General features: G+C 35.2%; 1 protein-coding gene across 4 annotated transcripts in view; it reads left to right on the top strand.

The window, feature by feature from the left end:
* Positions 1 to 18802, top strand: part of LOC132904871 (monocarboxylate transporter 10-like) — a 288582-nt gene that overhangs the window by 231496 nt on the left and 38284 nt on the right. For all 4 annotated transcript variants that reach the window (XM_060955673.1, XM_060955669.1, XM_060955672.1 and 1 more), the window contains one exon: positions 17695 to 17863. In XM_060955673.1, the coding sequence (XP_060811656.1) occupies positions 17695 to 17863 (169 nt within the window). The remainder of the gene's footprint in view (positions 1 to 17694; positions 17864 to 18802) is intronic.

Here is an 18802-nt window from a genome sequence, read left to right as displayed (position 1 = left end):
GGAAAACTCGTAACTGTGTTTCCACGACGAAAGTAAACTCATAGATTTGTTCAGAGAAGCTGGCTAAAGTGACCAAAAGCTTATAATACCTTTTCTCCTTTCATTTGCTTATTTTATTCTGTTGAAACTCCAACAAATTTATACTTGAACTCCAACTTTCTTTTCTAAATTATTAATAACGAGTTTCATATCGATTCACGTGTATGCGTTCTTTTATATATTTATATATTACTATATTCCCTTCTATATTTTTATTTCAGTAATTTCTTCTGTACTTTTACTTTCCTCTATATTTTCATTTCAATATTCCCTGCATGCTCGATATTTTCATATCAATTGTCAGTCGAGCAATTAAACACCGAGAAACGTTTTTTTACATAATTGTTTTTACATAAATGGGTCTTACAAAATTCCTTTATATTCTGTATTTTGTAAAATACAAAATTGCATTTTATTCCCTGCATAATCGACAAATATCTTATGTACATCGAGCCTCTATTTAATCTCCAAGTAAACTCCTACAATAGAAAATTTACTCTGACATCGAAGACAAACAAACAGATGTCATTTTCATTTTCAAAAAATGTAATCTTATATTAAGAAAACCAAACGAATATTAATATTTCAGTAGAAAATCTAATCTTATATCAGATGGCGTCAAAGATCAATTCTTGATCAGCAAAACCAATTGTCCAGGTAAAGAATTATAATTTGATATCCACAACGAACAAACATACGCAATTTTAAGTTTCTTAATCTAATCTTACATCGGTAAACAAATAGCAATATTTTAACGAAATTTAATCTTATATCGACGACGAGCAAAGATTTCAAAAAATAGTTCAAAGCTATTTTTCAAACAGAATCCAAAGTTTTAGCAAACTTTTCCCAAGCACGTCGGAAGTTCAACGTATCGTGATTAGGATCATATGTCCTCTTCGGCATTTCGTTACCGAAGTATCGAGCTACGAGACCCGAGGCCGGTTTTCTATGCAATCTGGCCAGGCCGCGAAACAATAGTCACGAGCGATCGTCGAAAGTTCCCGCGACCGAAGAACATAGCGGCCAGTAAATCTTGTTCCACTTCCGGAAAAGCTTTGCCGGCTGTGAGCCGCGTGTTGGCCGTGCACGAGGCGTGAATACGGCCAGGCCCGCAATCAAAACTTTCGACTAATGGCCCATGTTGGAAAGTACCGTTGAATAAGCGTTATTTTCCGCATCGCTTAAAATATTTTTCATTATCGAGCTTATTCGTACGCCGTGATATCGATTACTGTAGGTGGAAGGGGCAAATACAGATTCGCGAATTTTGTGAAGTATTGAAGTTTGTAGGATCTTTCTTCAATAGGAGAATTAAATTAGAATTCTATCAGATGGCATAAGTGGCCGACGAAAGAAAGTTTGAAATTGGTAGGTTACAAGTATTGGGTTCGATAATAAATTCGTTCAGCTCTCGTCGGGAAGGTACGTTGAGGAAAGAGTTATAAAAGCTATTTGAAGAATGTAGAGATATAGCTGTTTGAATTTTTTTATACAATAAAATTCGCTGTTAGCGTAGCACGTTAGGCGACTAGGTTTTAAGGACATGGACTTCAGATTTTAAGTTATATAATTTGGAATTCGTAAGCTTAATATCACGAACGATGGCCATGTTAAAAAATAAGTAAGTTATGGATGGAGAAGACAAATAATTTTAATATGTATTTTTGTAAAGAAATAAATTACTAGAGAAATTTTATGTGAAAGACATAACGTTTTGTATATTATATTTAAAAAACGTGGACGAGCTTACTACTCAATCTAAATAAATAACTTCCACACTGCTATTAAACACTTTTATCATATTTCTGATATCGTTTATTGTGGGATATTATATCATCGATTGCTCTTGTCAAATATAATTTCATTTTGAAGAATCATGCTACGTCGTCATATCGCTTATCTTCTCAACTTTCTTCTGACCGACGCTGTATTTATCGTTGTCAGATTTAAAATTGTTTCCAATATGCCCTGAAGAAACAAAGTTCAATTTTAAATGTTCACGTAACACCGAAACAAAACACAAGTATTAAGTTGTCCGAAAAGTTTCTTTCGTTTTATGAGGAAATAATAGACGCACAATGTTTTTTGTTTTCTATTATTTTGTCGAATTACGTACGATCTATTTTGTTCTGTTGAGATAAACACATTTCACACAGTTGATATCACGTTTGCATGAGAGTGCATTGTTGTAAAAAAACACCTAATAGAATATCCTAATAGAATATCCACGTAACGCAAATATTGCATTTAAAATCCACAATTAGAATAGAATAGAATAGAATATGAAAATATAAAAAAATATGCAAATAGAATATAAGGATAGTTTTCGAATTGTTAAAAATCAAATATAATAATTCTAGAACGTATAAATCTTCCGAATATTTAGGATCCATATAATGTTAATAATCTACAAACGCGTAATCACGTTGCATAATACGTTATTATCATTCTGAGTAATTATCAACTGTAGAGTTAAAGCAAGCAACTCTTTAAAATCATAAAGTTCAAACATGTTGGTCTTCGAGTTGGCTGAACTCGATTATCTTCGTGACCCTTCACTTTGTAGACCCTAATTACGATGATCGGTGGTCTCGTAGAATTCAATTACATCATCCCATAAATTACTAAAACTCGATTACGATAATCTCTTAATTCCTACATCTCGCTGAGTTTCCTCGCTTTCGGTTTCTTCTACGAAACCATCAACAATTTTTTAAACCTTATCTATGAAGCTGTTACAAATATTTACTTTTGTAATAGTATAACTTTCTTTTGATAAATTTGTTCCTTACGCAAATCTATGAGTACGATATGAATATTTTAATTGGTTCAATCTATAAAATTAATTAAAAATAATAAAACACTGGCATTGTAACAATCTAGTAATTTAACGATTACACAAAACCACGATATAAATATTGTAATTGTTTAATCTATAACATTAATGAAAAATAATAAAATAATACTCGCATTATGACAATTTTCTAATTTAACGATTACACAAATTTCAATAGAAGTATCCTAATTTTTCAACCGATAGAGCTAATGAAAAATACTAAACTATTGAAATTACAAGAAATTGGTAGAATCTCGTTCATCGTCCATTTACTTTTCATTATATCTCGTAAAATCATGACAGTTATTTTAAAGCGACGAAGGAACCAATGTCCTATCAGACTAATTGAAGTAACAGCTACGGATGGTTCGAGGGTGGCGATCGATTTACGAAGAAAAACTGCACGGAAAATGAATATGTATTGGCTGGGTTTACGATTCGAAAGCGTTTCCTGGGCGACTTCACCGATCGTCCGTTTCAGCTTCAACAGGTAACCAAGCCCGGTGGTTCGATCGGCTGAGAATAATTCAACGTGCGGACATTTTTAGCGCCATAGGCGAATTGGAGCAACCAGTCCACTTCGTGGGATGCCTTGTTCCCACGGAACGATCTCGTATCTGTGAAATACATCTACCTGGAAGTGTCACAGTGATAAAAGTAATTTATAGGAATCTTTTTTATCAGCAACGGTAAGAGAATTTGTGCTTGGGAAAGAAGTCTCAGTGATTTAACGAAACGAAAGGCAAGACGATTGAAACGAAACATCGAAGAATCCTAACGCAACATCCGAACGAACGCCGATTAATCTGTCGTCATAGATTTTAACGCAGCCTCTTCTAATTACTCTATTGTGGCGTGCATATTGCGATAAATGCTATTGCCATAAGTGCAAATTGCGTATAACGAGAAATGTGATAAAAACAAGTACCCTAAGAACAATTAAATAGATTTAGAAAAATGGCGAAAAAGTTGTCGGCTGTATATTGTATTTACGTCAATGAATTCGGTGAAAATTATTTGCCACCAGCGTGGTCGAATGGGAAATAAAATATTGGATTGGCAACTAAATGATTGTCATTAGGCGGTAATGACAAAATCCGCAATTACTTGGTTGCCAAACCAATATATCTAGCTCAGACAACGTAACACGCGTTGTGTCTTGTGATCTGTTACTTAGTTCACAATATGTCCAATGTGTAAGAAATTAAAATTTACTTCTGCATGGAAGCTGCTTCAATTAACAACGTTCCAATTTATATCCATTTTATATCATCGCCAATGAATCTGAATCGCCACGATAAGAACCATATCGTGGATGATGTTTTATTTTATCAAAGTCGTTGGAGTCTGACCGTTAGGATCCGTTACATTGTTCAAAATATGTCCAATGTGTAAAAAATAAAAATTTACTTCTGCATGGAAGCTGCTTCAATTAACAACGTTCCAATTTATATCCATTTTATATCATCGCCAATGAATCTGAATCGCCACGATAAGAACCATATCGTGGATGATGTTTTATTTTATCAAAGTCGTTGGAGTCTGACCGTTAGGATCCGTTACATTGTTCACAATATGTCCAATGTGTAAGAAATTAAAATTTACTTCTGCATGGAAGCTGCTTCAATTAACAACGTTCCAATTTATATCCATTTTATATCGCCGCCAATAAATCTGAATCACGACGATAAGAATCATATCGTGGACGATACTTTACTTTTTCAAGGTCGTTGGGATCTAACCGCCCGTTTTTATTGTCTTCCTTGTTACATGCACGTCGTAACAAAGTTATTAAAAAAGGTCTCGTTAAAACCCACAAGGTCCAGACCGATAAAGTTGACCCAAGCGCTACGGTGTGTCGAGCGTATGGGCGTCCGGAATGAAATTCATAGCATGTAAACTAATCAATTTTCAACCTAAGACCCCTAATATCATTTGAAACGGAATGTAAAGATGCGTTGATTGATACATCGAAAGAGATACAATTTCATTTTAAAAGGAGAGGTGATATTTATTTTTTGTTTAATAGGAATTTTTCAGTCAATTTTTCCTATTGCAATTTCATCTCAAATGAATAAGTTTTGTTTGAAAGATTTGCTTACCAGTTTAGCGAAAACGCTTTAAAGGTAGTAGTCATCATTTCGATTGTCTGTGTTTCAGGCAGAAAGATCATAAACCTGCATCTGTATAATTTACAAAGTTTCTTTTAATTTTTTCAATTCGTCACGTGTTATTGTCTTTTTTTAAATGTAAAAATATATAAACATATTTATGTAAATACGAAGACTGTGCTAAAGGTCTGAACAGTGATGTGCACATCGGTAAATGGATTGACAATGGTTTTCGCTATTCTCTATGGTTTGGCCAGCTAAATTTGATATTAATATTCAATGTTTAACGTGTCCTTGATTAGCATTAAAAAAATCACGGATGTACTTGCTGGTACTTTCCTAAAAACTCAATTCGAACTTGATAAACGTTTAACATAAAAATTACGACAAATAGTTAATTTCGTAAAAAAATTACTTGCCAGTATGAAAGATAGTATAACATTAAACGTAACTTGTAAAAATCAAATTAAACGTATAAAGAAAAAAGGGGCCGAAAATTGCAATAAATTTCAAGCGTCGCTTTCTACAACAAAATTCCTAAAAAATTTAGCAAAGATTATGAGTAGATTATGATCCAGATTCATTTCTTTATACACAAAAATATAAAAAGTTGTTATTCGTAAACTTCATTTTCTTTTTTTTTTTTACTTTTGTCCATCGCTTGACACATTGTGAGGCGTCTTAAATGTCACTTTGTGTTGTCTAACCATCTGTAGTGGATACTCAGTCTGAAAGTTATTCGATCCACGAATCGACGTAATTAGAACAAAACGTCTTAATCGAAGAACCTTCGACCAACTCTCTCTCTCTCTTTTTCTCTCGAGGATATTCTACAGGGAAAGAAGACATCTGTTTCGCGTAAAACGAGAAATACGAGCTGCTGGTATCTCGTTTAATCGACGCAAATATTTTCCATCGATTTCATGTTGTTTGCCCAACACTAGCAAGAAACGAAAGAGGTGGAGGTGAGGCCGGGCGGACATTGGTCCGACAAAACCAACGAACGCGATAGGAAAACAAAAGGGCTTGAAACGGTCGACAAGAACGAACAGATTAATTAATCGCGCAACCACGTAATTAATCCAAAAACGCCACAATGCCTTACAGTATACCGAAGAAAATAGTCGATGGAACTGACGTTTTTGACTTGTTTCTCTTGAGGCAAGTTCGTAGGATGAAAAAGAAATAGAGTACAATTTACTTCGTCGCGAAGTAATGTAAAGTCTTCAGGGCTGCCAGAGGAATTAAATTGATTGCGTAGAATTAATCGTTTCGAAAATTAAATGGAAATTTTTCCTGTTTTATTCAACTGTGTTAACAGATGTCGTTCAGAAGTTTTGAAATTCTGGCCGACCGAAAATCATTTTTAAATGTAGGTGTTTCTGATGAATTTTTTGTTTCTGATGAATTTAATAAGAAATTTGATTTCTCTTAGTTCTATAGTTTATAATCACGATTTTCTAATAAGAGAAATTAAATCTTTAAAAAATCTCAACTCCATTTCCTTGACAATCGATTAAACTTGTTAATGGAATGTTATAATTAATAAAGACTTTATTCTCTCGATACTCGATTAAATAAATAAAATGTAAATTGCTGGGAAATTTAAATTCCATCCTATCTCGATCTATTATTCTATTTAATCTGTAAACCTATTTAATCTATTTTAATCCATAAATTCTATTGAAATCATTCACTTAAACAAATATCGCAGAAAGATAAAATTAATCGAATGCACACGAATGGCGCGTGCAATTCCAACCCTATGTCATTCATCTCCAAAAGAATCTGCGTTCATTTGACTTCGTAAACTCGCCATTCCCGTCTCACACCATCACGTCGAGGTGACATAATGAGCGTGCCGTCTCGCTGACGAAGCAGGAATATCGAAAGCCATCGATTGGGTCGCTCCATCGATTGAAACCCTGCTTTTCTCAAACTTACTCGCTTTCCCATTGCTGAATTTTCCACTGTAAATCAAGCATCTTGCCTCGTCGACTGTTATTCCCCGAGGGTAACTCGACGTCGAAATAAAAGCCGCCATTTTATCAGGAAAGAAGAGGAAAAAATAGTCGGCAAACAATTCCTCGAGAAGCGTTCGTTCGCGATAATAATCATCCCCGTGGCGAAGTCGCCGCCGGAAACAGCAGTAATATTCAGACCGCATTGTCCGAAAGTTCGAGTGCCGCGAGAAATTCTTCGCCTGCCAGATATTTCCCGGTTTTCACCGGTGCAGAATGTTCGATTTTCGATTTTCACGGCGGAAGCTTCGAACCAGCGAGAACGATGTTCCACATGGAACTGCGTTCGTGTATCGAGTTTGCGGTTCCTGGAACGATACACGAGGTTCATGGGCGATCTAAATGACTGTTGCCTTTAGAGAGTGAATGAATTTCGGTACCTGGTGCTGTGGTTAAATGTTACAACTTTCCAATTACGGTCGAGCAAATTGTATCTGCTGAAATTTCAGAAGAACGTAGATTTTTAATTGTTTGCGTTCCGATTCTTTATATTGAAATGCACGTAATGAAATAGAAATTTTAATAAATCCACTGATCTTTCTAATCTTTCAAAATTTCAGAAAAATTTAGATTTTTCATTCTTTGCGTTTAGAAACTGCGTTTTTCAATTCAGTTTTCAAAGTCTAAATTAACGCGATAAGATGGAAATTGATATTTCAGCAAAATTTACTTCCAATTATTAATCGATCAAAATTCTGTCGGGAAAGGGAAATTTTTGTGGCTCTATTAAAATATCAATTACGGAATCGTAGACACGTGTAAGGCTGATATATTTTCTGCCTTCCACCGGTGCAAAATGTTCGATTTTCGATCATCGCGACGAAACCCCTAAACTGGCAAGAACCATGTTTCGTATCGAACTGCGTCTGCGGTTCGTGGAATGATAGAAGATCCATGGAAGGATGAAATGACTATTCTTTTTTAGATAGCGAGTTGATTGAATTTTGGTGGGTTCTGTGGTAGTCTACGTACAGTTCTACGTTTGAATGTGTAGTTAGTAAAAAGTGGAGATACGATGATGCAATATGAGTTTACATCTACACAGTGTTTATGTAATGTAAGAAATTTACGTAATGCAAGAGATATACTGAGCAACATAGTTGTTGAAAAATAAAGAATGTTGGGATGAAAAAGTTTTCAACTAATAATAACGTTTAAACAACACGGGTAAAGGTTAAATAAAAGTAGAAATAAATAATAAAAATTTCTCTGACTTGTTGTAGTCGTATTCCTTAGATAATATAGATATTAAAAAACAAGTTGCATGTAAGGGTTGGATGAATTTTGAATGTGTAACAATCGTAAGTAAAACCCTTTTCATAAAAATGATTGTCTTACAAACTTACAACCAGTGGTACCATTTTGTAGACGTAACTCGAAACTTGTCGTTCTTACTACCCTCATTTTATGTTTTACAGCGTTTAAAAGAGCGTAAACTTCAGTTTCTCTTGGCCAATTTCTCCTATGGCTTGATAACCATAGTTATGTCAGTACATAACATTCGCGTGCTAGTCGATGATCCATCGGAGACAGACGCGGCCATGCACTTTAATCATCAAATGAGTCGCTCATATCGAGCAACTGGATAAATTGAAAAGTGGAAAAAAGTGACATTTCTGTTATCTGTTTTAATAATAAATAAATTCATGGAAGTTATATATAATCAGCTGTCGGTCCTCAAATTTTTATTTTAGAAATTCTATTCTAATCGTGTATACAAGTAAAAAGATGGACAAATTTCCGAGAAATGGAGTTGATCGGTTTGGCTTCTGAAAAGTCAAGTGACAGTCAGACGTGTTAAAAATGGGATTCAAACGTTACACGAACGAAATTTCATATGCTGCAATCTCGCATTTCCGAGAAAATATATAAAATGTTCAGCGCGTGTTACTTTTCACGATACTCAATAGATAAATCAAATTTCCATCAAAGTGCTGCTCCTGCGGTTGTATTCCTGAAGATACTGTTCCAGATTTGGAGTGGCCGTCAGTTTATGACTCGGACATCTCCCTTTTTTGGGAAGTCCGAATTGCCTACCTCCCCAAGCTATAAACCTTATGATGCTGACATCATTAAGATGTTAAAGAACACCCTAAATGCCGATCAAGGTAAACAGGTGGCAATACCAAAGGATATGCACCCACGAAAGTAAAATTAAACCAGGGAAAACCCAAAGACGGAAAGCCAGGATGTAAGGACGAGACGAAGCTTCTGATAAGAGTAGCTACAACATCCCACCACAGTCTTCATCAGAGCGTCGTACTGTTCGTATTCAAACTCAACCAGATCGTACAATCATCTGTATCAGAACGTCAAACTCTACGTGTATACTAAAAAGCGCAAATAAAAAATTTGCACTTTGAATGCACACTAAATGACCAAACTATACTAATACTCGATATATTTAATTTACCTCCACTTTGAGCGTTAATCTCATTCAAGGTTCGCTATATCAACCGGTCGATTGAATCTGACCGATCGTCATTTAGTTTAGAATTCGCAACAAATACGAATTTGCATAAAAATTCTACTAATCAAGATTGCAGAGCAGAGTGCGAATGAGATGTTTGAAGAATAAGAATTCGAAGGTGGGAAATAAGGACAAGTAACTAGTCCGAGCGAAGTGTCTGCATGTATCTACAGACGAGTGAATCCTCTTAAGCGCGCAGCGAGAAAAGTTGAGAGTAGAGGAAAGAAAGTTGCGGAAAAAGAGTCCGATGGGAGACAGACTCGCCTGTCATGGACCTGCGAAAGAGTTTAATGAGTGCATTCAGAATACTCGTTTCTCTGCTTCTACTCTTATCCCCGTTTATTTAATACGATACAGCCTACACGAGTTTCCAGAACTGTCGTTCGGGATAACAAAGCACCGACGAGAGATTCTCCACTCGTAAATCATCTGTAATCCTCCGTTGCAGCGCTATTACGCCTCTCGTCACATTTCTGTCCTTCGTCCTCGATATGCAGGTCGATAGTACTGAATCGCCAAGATCCTGAGGTTCTTGGAATTTGATTACAAAGTCTCGTTACACTCGACGATGTATTGAGTTGGCAACTAAGTGATTGCGGATTTTGTCAATACCACCTAATGACAAAATCCGTAATCACTTAGTTGCCAACCCAATACAATTGTCGCTGGAATTTCTATTTTCTTCCAAACTTATTCCTTTGGTTTAGTGGTATCTATTTCTTATTCTTTTTTTTTTTATTATTTAATTTGTACTTTTTCTAGCTTGTAAATTTTCTAGCTTCTTATTCTTTCCAGGGAAAATTATATTCATGAATTGATGGTATACATTTAGTATATTCTACGTTGTAATTTATTTTGGAATAAATATTATTCCAAACGAATGTATACTCGTACGTCACTGTAAAAAAGTACGGGGAAACTTGTCCGACTATAACAAATGACTGGAGAAATTTACAAGACCATTCGTCATGAATTTCATTAGATTTTGTACATTTTTATATTTACAATGAATAATTAATTTAATAAATAGTAATTATATATTTCTTTCACCGTCTACAATTTTCGCATCTTTTAACATACGAAAACGATACGTTTCGAATAAGTTTCGAAACAACGCACAAATTCCACTAACAATTCTACTTTATTTAAACCGATTATTCCAAACACGTTATAACACCATAGATCATTTCGGCGGATTGTTTTTACTCGTTTCATGACACTTACAAAGTCGTATCACTATCAGAATTCTTTCTCCAATCGCGGTTTCGATCGTTCTCCCTTTTACTTTTCCACTGCAACTGGAAGTCGCGAGGAACTCGAAATCAGCAGGTAGAAAAGTTACGAGGACGGCGACTTTTAATAGAAAACTTGGAGGAAGAGTCGAAGGAGTAATCTTATCGGAATTATCACCGTGATATTTCACGTTCCAAGCGACTATGGCCGTTCGTTGACGAAACTTTCTTGTTCGTTGGTCGATTTAATGGCCTGCGAGCTTTCGTTTAGAAATTCACGAAGACAGACGATTCGCTTCGATGATCGGATTCAACATTTTGTGTACTTACCTCTCAAACGCTCCTCTCTGTAATCTTATTAAATGCTGTTGCTGTACTTTTGGAAAGTGCTGCAGATTTTGTATCTATCGAATAAAGGAATATAAAAATGTTATTTTATCGAGAAAGGGTAGAATTTTTCATTTCAGATTTATTTGAAATTTTCATCCTAGTCGAAGCGTGTAACAGAGTGTCAGTGAATTTTTGTTGCTTTAATTGCTTGTTAAATTATTAGATTTTATATTTTTATTATTTTGTTATTTGTATTTAGAATGATTTTTTATACTGCTTTTATTGAGCTCCGCTGAAACTTTAAGAAGCTTCAATTCAAATTGTATCAATATTTTTTTGTTCTTCTATTCGGTCTTCCACATGATTTTGTTTCGATGATTTTTAACTTGCAATTGTCATTTATACAATTCGTAACATTATCCAGATTCGAGGAAGTCATAAACTAGCACAGTGCGATAAATCTGTTCCAGGGGAAGCTTCTTAGAAGATTGCGAACACAGGTGGAAAACAGATTCTCGAATAACTTCCTGAATTCTATATTTTTAGGTGATATATGTAGGGACATAATGCTATTACGTGTCCTTAATTTCAGGGGAAGCGGGCTGAAATTCAGTAATCCAGCTCTAAGCACCGTAACTGGCACCAGATGTGTTCTCGGATTTGCACCTGCCTGTACATTTCGATAAAAAATGTCTGTTTTCAGTTCGGATCTAATTTCGAATTCATTTCAGTGAAATATCGACTTTAACCAGATTTGCTCGTTTTACGTTAATTTCGATAAAAAAATCTAAATATAATTAATTCCAGAATTTCTAAACACTGGACGAGCTAACAAATTTAGTCAAATTTGATTTTTATTCCGGCGATTTCAATTTTAAACTTAAAGGATTTAAATATAAGAAATTTAAGGATCGAAATTTCCATGAAATTTCTAAAAATTAGGAAGATCGCAAGATTTAATCAAACCTCCACTTTACTACGTTCGTTCTAATCTCAAAATTTTAGTCCAAAGTGCAAGCTTTAACGTACAAAATTTAAGAGTGCAACTTAAATTTCTAAAGATAACAAAATTTATAAAGTCGATTTTAAGGCTTCTAAAGGTGTCCTTTATACTTTCTACGATACTCCATATTATTTTGATTGAAATTCGTTTGCGTATAGGCGTTACATCCAACGTTTTACCACTTAAAGTACTTCAATGATGATGTGTTTGAGTTCGATAAGCACGCTCTCGTGTTTTCCGCTCTATTAACCGATCGTTTCTGAAAAATCTTGTAACAGATTCGACAACCCTATTCGTGGGATTAAACGAAGGGAAACTCGGTGTACGTGACCGATCCACCTTTCCTTGGCTAGTTGATTAAAATCTCGAGATTAGACACTTGCCGATGTAAAGGGTTCAAGATCGATATACATCACAATATTCCTTTTGAAAATACCTTGGCTAGTTTCAAACTCTTACGCAACTTTTAATTGGTAATTATTTATACGTTAAAATTCTGGACAATATAATATATATTATCATTTCTAAAAATGTTATTCTCAGTTTACAGCATAAAGATTGCAAGGGAATATTTAAAAAAACGTTGTGCTTCGAACGAACGTAGCATGACAAATTTCTGTTTAAAATTCCAGCTTTCAAACTTTCACGCAATCTTTAATTGTTACTTAAGTATATACTGAAATTTTCATGGGCTTTTTCCTTACTTAGTAGCACAAAAGTTTGGTAGAAAATATCTTTAAAATATCTTTTACCTCAATTCGATATGCAATAATAATACATCAAAAAGCTTTCAAATTTCACGCAGCATTTGACTGTCCTTTACGTACCAATATGTTCGAGAATATTACAATTTTGCAGAGTATAGTAATTATGAAGAGTACTGGAATATTCGAGGATGCTCTAAATCTCAAGCATTTCCCGAGAATATTTTCATTTTTAAGAACGTTATTCTCACTTGTATTATCCAAGAAGATGTTCCTAGAATTATTCGATTCGAGCCAGTAATTTTACTCGTGAAATTCTCACAGGCGAAAATAAACACTTGAAATTCCATTTTACATGCGCTCCAAACGCTCCAAAGTGCCTCTAGTTCCTCTTTTAATCTACTCATTATTAATTACAACGAGTCATTAATTACACGCAAACGAACAGTTGCGTGTTCCGGATTCCACAATGTGGTGGCCGCGCTTTCATCCAGATTCGTGGAAATCGAATAATTGCGAGCGAATCTGCGTGTTGTTATTCGTTGGGCGCTAAGTGGAAGTTTTATCAGAGGCCGGTGGATTCCTGTTAATGAAATCTTCGATTTACGCGACCGTTCGAGCGTAAAGTGCGCGAATGGAAAATTATTGGAAGGCGGTGCACGTGTTTAGCAGGTTTGCACCGCGAAATACGTTTGTTAGCTGATGACTCAGGATGGCTCGGCCCCTCTTCCGGTCCCTTCTCCAACCTCACCTTTGCACGACTGAAGACGACGTTTCTTAACTTTGTTGGCTGGCAAACTTTCAAACAGAATGCGAATCGTGCGTCATTGGTGCAAACGTGCTGTTCATACGGCAAACAATGTGTGTTACTGCGGAAAGAATTTTACTAAGTGAAATTGTGGAGTTTGAGGAATGTTTTACTTGAAATGCAATTAACAGTATTTATTTAGCTATTCGTTTATTTATTTGTTAATAGGACGTGTACAAACCCGATTTACGGGGTATGCCCAGTATAAATTTCAAAAGTTCTTGACGTTCTTAAACTTAACAATAATAAAAAGAGGGCTTTTAAACGTTTGTTCGATTTTGCTGCATTTTGGAGAAAATCGCAGAGGAAGAAACAACGAAGTTCTCGTTCTTACGCTTATTTGTTATTTATATTTATGCTTATTTATTTATGATGTCATGTATTTAATGAAGATACTGTTTAAAAGGCTGTTGAAACAGTGACCACTTTAATTGCAATTAGACATCGCTCCAGTGATATGTGATGCACTGCAGCTACGATTCAGTGTCACCCTCGTTAAATAAGTGTAAATAAATAAGCGTAAAAACGAAGAAGTTTCTGTTTCTTTCTTCACAATCTTCTCTAAAATGCAGCAAAAGCGATTAATCCCTAAAAGAAATTTTTTTTTAGTTTATCAGTCTCCTATGTGTTCCCGAAATTTTGACGTTTAAATTGGGGCACCCTGTATATACACGATTATACATATATCCATACGTATAGTATCTAAAGCAAAGGCAAAAAGATAAAAAGAGAAATCTAATCGATAATATTCCATATAAATAAAGATTACTTGAAACAATGAATGGAAAAACAGAAAAATTATTCGATTAATTGTTAAAAGTAGGAAGGTGTTTAATTGACTTATTTAGATGTTAAATCGTACAATTTTATGTTTAAATATTAGTCTCTCAATGTAGTTCGATTTGTCATACCAACTATTGCATATTTGTTGTACACCTTCTTACGTATACAAGAGGATTAATAATTCTAAATGTTCTGATAAAAAAGAAGAAATATAAAATAAAAATTAAATATTAATTGCAATCTTTCTCCTTATTAATACTAGAACTAATAAACTATACGGATAAGTAGAACTGCGCGAGACGATAGCGAAGGCGATGAAAATAGTTAGTTGGCCAGGGAACAAGAGCAAACAATGTATTATGTACGGTAGATAACGCAAAGTACAGAAAAAAGTGTAACATTGTAAAAAGCTCCAGAGCTGTACATGTAACTTCTATTAACTAAATAAATACCAGAACTATCAGCAATTAAAATATGAAATTTGTACGAATGGAATTAAGTAGCGAAGGATCAAACAAGAAATAGAGCAAACCTGAAGAAAAGTAAAAATTTCTAAATCTAACAATAAACTAAATGTATAGTATAAAAAAAATCGTTGTAAAATATTCGTATACTATGAGAAGCCCACCACGCAACAAATACGTGACTGACAGAGGAGAAATAGGGAAATCTTTAAAAAGGATAAAAAAATCGTAAACCTAATAATAAACTCGATGAAACCTATGCTTCCACCAGGAATTCAAAAGCAAATCCTAGTTCAAAATCCCTCGAGACGGACAGCCATTCGATTCTCCGACCTCGATCAATTTGATCGTAGAAGAAAAATTCAAAAATTCCAAGATGCTCGACAATGTTGCAAGCACAAAGAACAGAAGCGAAGGAAGGACCGGGCTTCTTGCATTATTCATCAAGCGGACTCGAACGTGCTCCCTTTGTTCACGGCGTGCCTGCGTTAAAGTCCTATCCCGCCATTTTTCTTTCAACGAACCGTGGAACCCGAACGGCCATAACTTGAACAATAATTTTCGTTGGTATTAAACCGGCGCGGACTCCGCGACGTGTCCCTATCGATTTCTAGTTAGACGGTGAGATATGACACTCTGCCTGATAACGGTGATAAGCGAGTGGCCTCGATGAAGTTGGAAAGTTAATGAGCATCCCTACGACCCCGTCTTTGTTCAGAAGCTATTTTGGACGGTTGCATGGCTACATGCCTTGAATTATAGCAGCTAAAAATGCCACTTGCACATACCTTTATCTTCCATTGGAGCGCTTTTCTGTAGCAGATTCTACATGTCAGTTTAAATAGTATCGAATTTTTGCAGTGATACGAAAACACTGTTAAAAGATGTGAAACTTCGTATACTTGTATTTGGACCTAATTAATTAGCACATAATTTAATCCGAATTACCATCGATATGCATAGCGACGTATGATGCTTTCTTCATCGGTGTATATCTTCAGGTACAAGTTCCAAACTTTGCCGATGTAATCGTGATAATCGAGTCTTATTACTAGACTGCAGAGCTTTATGTATTTACAGAAGCTTCAAGAATGCAAAATTGCATTTGCAACTCGAACGCAGCAGAATGCGCATGATACGAACATATGAAAAGCCACCTTTCTATTCAAACCTATATACTTAACGTGCGTTTACACTCCCATAACGAAGCTCGTTAAACTAATTCCGCTAGAATCTTTCTATTTATGTACCAATGTAATCTTCCTTCGAGAAACAAAATAAAAATCCACCTGCGGCTTTAATGAAAACCACCTAACTACAAAACGAAATCAACAAACTACCCCTATGTCCCTTCAAACATTCTGATTCAACAGCGAATATTAGAAACAAGCTAAAAGTCAACTTCTAACATGCTCCTACGAGAGTCACCTAACTGTACCGTGAAATTTAACGCTATCTCAACTTTGCTGGCATCTATAGAATTCGCAAGCTTCGTCGAAACGTTAAGTCCGTACTACGGTTAATTAAGAAGCCGACGGCCTGACCCAGACGGTTAATTCGAGTAATTAAGAACGGTCCAAGCTTGTTCGCGTTACGCTCTCCTTATTAATTAAAAAGGCTCGCAAGCAGATGTATCTCCTCATCGTGGCAATTCCTCCCGGTTATTTCGCACGGCGATCGTTCCGCCAAGTGGGCAAACAGCGTGCTGGAACGTCGAGGAGGATCATGGCAGGACAACAGGGACCATTTGGAATTTTATTGTTCGATGTCCGCCCCTTCTATTCGCCCGACAGAATGGGAATTGCTGTTTCGGAGATTTCTTGGTATTTCGTGTCTAATAGCGTTGAAATCGACGACTCATGCATTTTTATTATAGCGATGAGCCGAGATTATTAAATCGTCTAGGATCATATAGTTTTCGGTTAATAGACTGCCGATATTTATGCAAATTCATGTTTTTACGAAGATAATTAAAGAAGTGGAACGTAGATATTGCGTACTAAATATTACAATGAGTACTATGCTTTGGGTATTTGATATATTTTTACTTGTTATATATATATACATTCTGTGCATTTATATAGGAAATTTAAAAGTGCAAGATTGTACAGGATGTAGATAATATAATATAGAAAAATATGTAAAATATCTGGTAAGTGGAACAATTTTGTACCCAGCTCCTATCCTTTTAATTATATTCGGAAAAATATGAATTCGCATAAAAGTTCGTAGTCTGGTTATTATATATTAATATAATCGCCTTACGATTTATTTCGAAGCAAACGTGGCTGTTTGGATTATTCAATTTTACAATGAGCTAGCAATTAACACTCGACGAATGTTCTTTGCCTTATGAATTTTTATTAATGATTTCTATTCTTACGATTAATAACCATCGGAATGGTATTAATTGTTAGTCGATTCTTTGTCCTACGATTTATTTTAAAACACACGTGCCTGTTCAGATTATTTAATTTTATAATACCATGTCGATCGATAACTGTTTTCTTTCGCCTAATCGCGAATAACAAGCAACATATTGAGCTAACAAAGCTCCAAGTAACATGTCGTTAATCCTTCCAAAACCAAATATTTGTCCAATGAAAAGAGTTCTCCTCGTCATCTTAAAATCTCGTTACCTCAACGATACAACAAACCTTTGCCATAACTAGAACCTCTCAACAGTTACTATATTATCTTATGGAAAAATCAAAAATTTCCCAAGAAAGGATTGTTCGGTAATAAGAACTCGAGTCGATGGAAAAGCATGGTTTCCAGGAAATAGAAGAGCAACGTTTACCCTTCCTGGTAAATACACTGGAGAGAAGAACTCCAGCAAGCAATCCACGTGTTTGGTCTTTTCCAAGTAACCATCGAATTAATGTTTCAGCGTGGGTTGGCGCATTGAGCGCTGCGGTCTCCCGTGGATCGGCACCCTTGGTCGTTGGCGCGTGTCGCCGTGGAAGTACAAGGCTTACAGCGGTGATCGGCGGTCTCGTGCTGGCATTGGCCTCGCTCTTCACCTCGTTCGCCGCAGAATTGCACCAAGTCCTCCTTAGGTGAGTAACAAACTGCCTCGTTCTTTCAAAGATGCAAGATGCAAGATTCAAAGTTCGTATTCGTCCAATCTACTTAACAAACACGTTGCTATTGGAGTAAGATAAGCTTGGACAAATGTTTTGCGTTATTTATAGATTGCATAATATCGTAAATAAGCTGCGTACATTCAGAGCCAAGAAATAAATCGGATGAGAGGAATAAATGATACTTTGAAAAAATTCTGAAATTGATTTTTAGGCTTTATAATTTTCTGCAATTTTGTAACGATTTCTTTGGACTGTTCAACTTGCTTAAAGTAGATTTTCGAAATCAATAAGTCACAGTTGAAAATTAAAATTAGGAATTTCCTTGTTGTTTTTGAATTTTCAAAACTGGACGTTGAAAAGTGACGCTTTATTCTAAAATACATAACAAGAAACGTAACATTACAATAAAATGAAAACGATAGTGATAGAAAGATATTTATGGAATGTTATTAAATAATTAAGAGGCGGAATATAAAATTTGAAAATGATCAAATACATTCACTGCTGGTTGAATTGTTTATACCTCTGTCGTTTGTTTTCATATTAAATTTACATAAAGTATGTGTATGTGAATTATTTTTATATTACTGTGTTGGTAAAAACAACAATGCTTTCTTGAAACAAAAATTCAGACGATCTTTAGACTTTGGAAACGATTGAATTAATTCAAACTATATTACTGATTAATTCCAATAGCATTTGAAACGACTTTCTTCGTCGTAAACAGGAGATAATCATGAAAAATGACGATTATTTTATGTCCTCCTTTTACTTCAAAGAATTTTTAGAAACGTACATTTAATTAAAAACTTTTTGCCAGTTTCGAGTCTCAAAGATAATTAATTCGCGGATCTCCGGTTTTTATTTTCTTTTTTTTCTCTATTCCGCTTTAACTTTTAAAGCTCGTGCGAT

The sequence above is a fragment of the Bombus pascuorum genome, chromosome 3 (genome assembly GCF_905332965.1).
Source record: "Bombus pascuorum chromosome 3, iyBomPasc1.1, whole genome shotgun sequence".
Classification (NCBI taxonomy): Eukaryota; Metazoa; Arthropoda; class Insecta; order Hymenoptera; family Apidae; genus Bombus; species Bombus pascuorum.
This window is presented reverse-complemented; position numbering and strand designations above follow the sequence as displayed.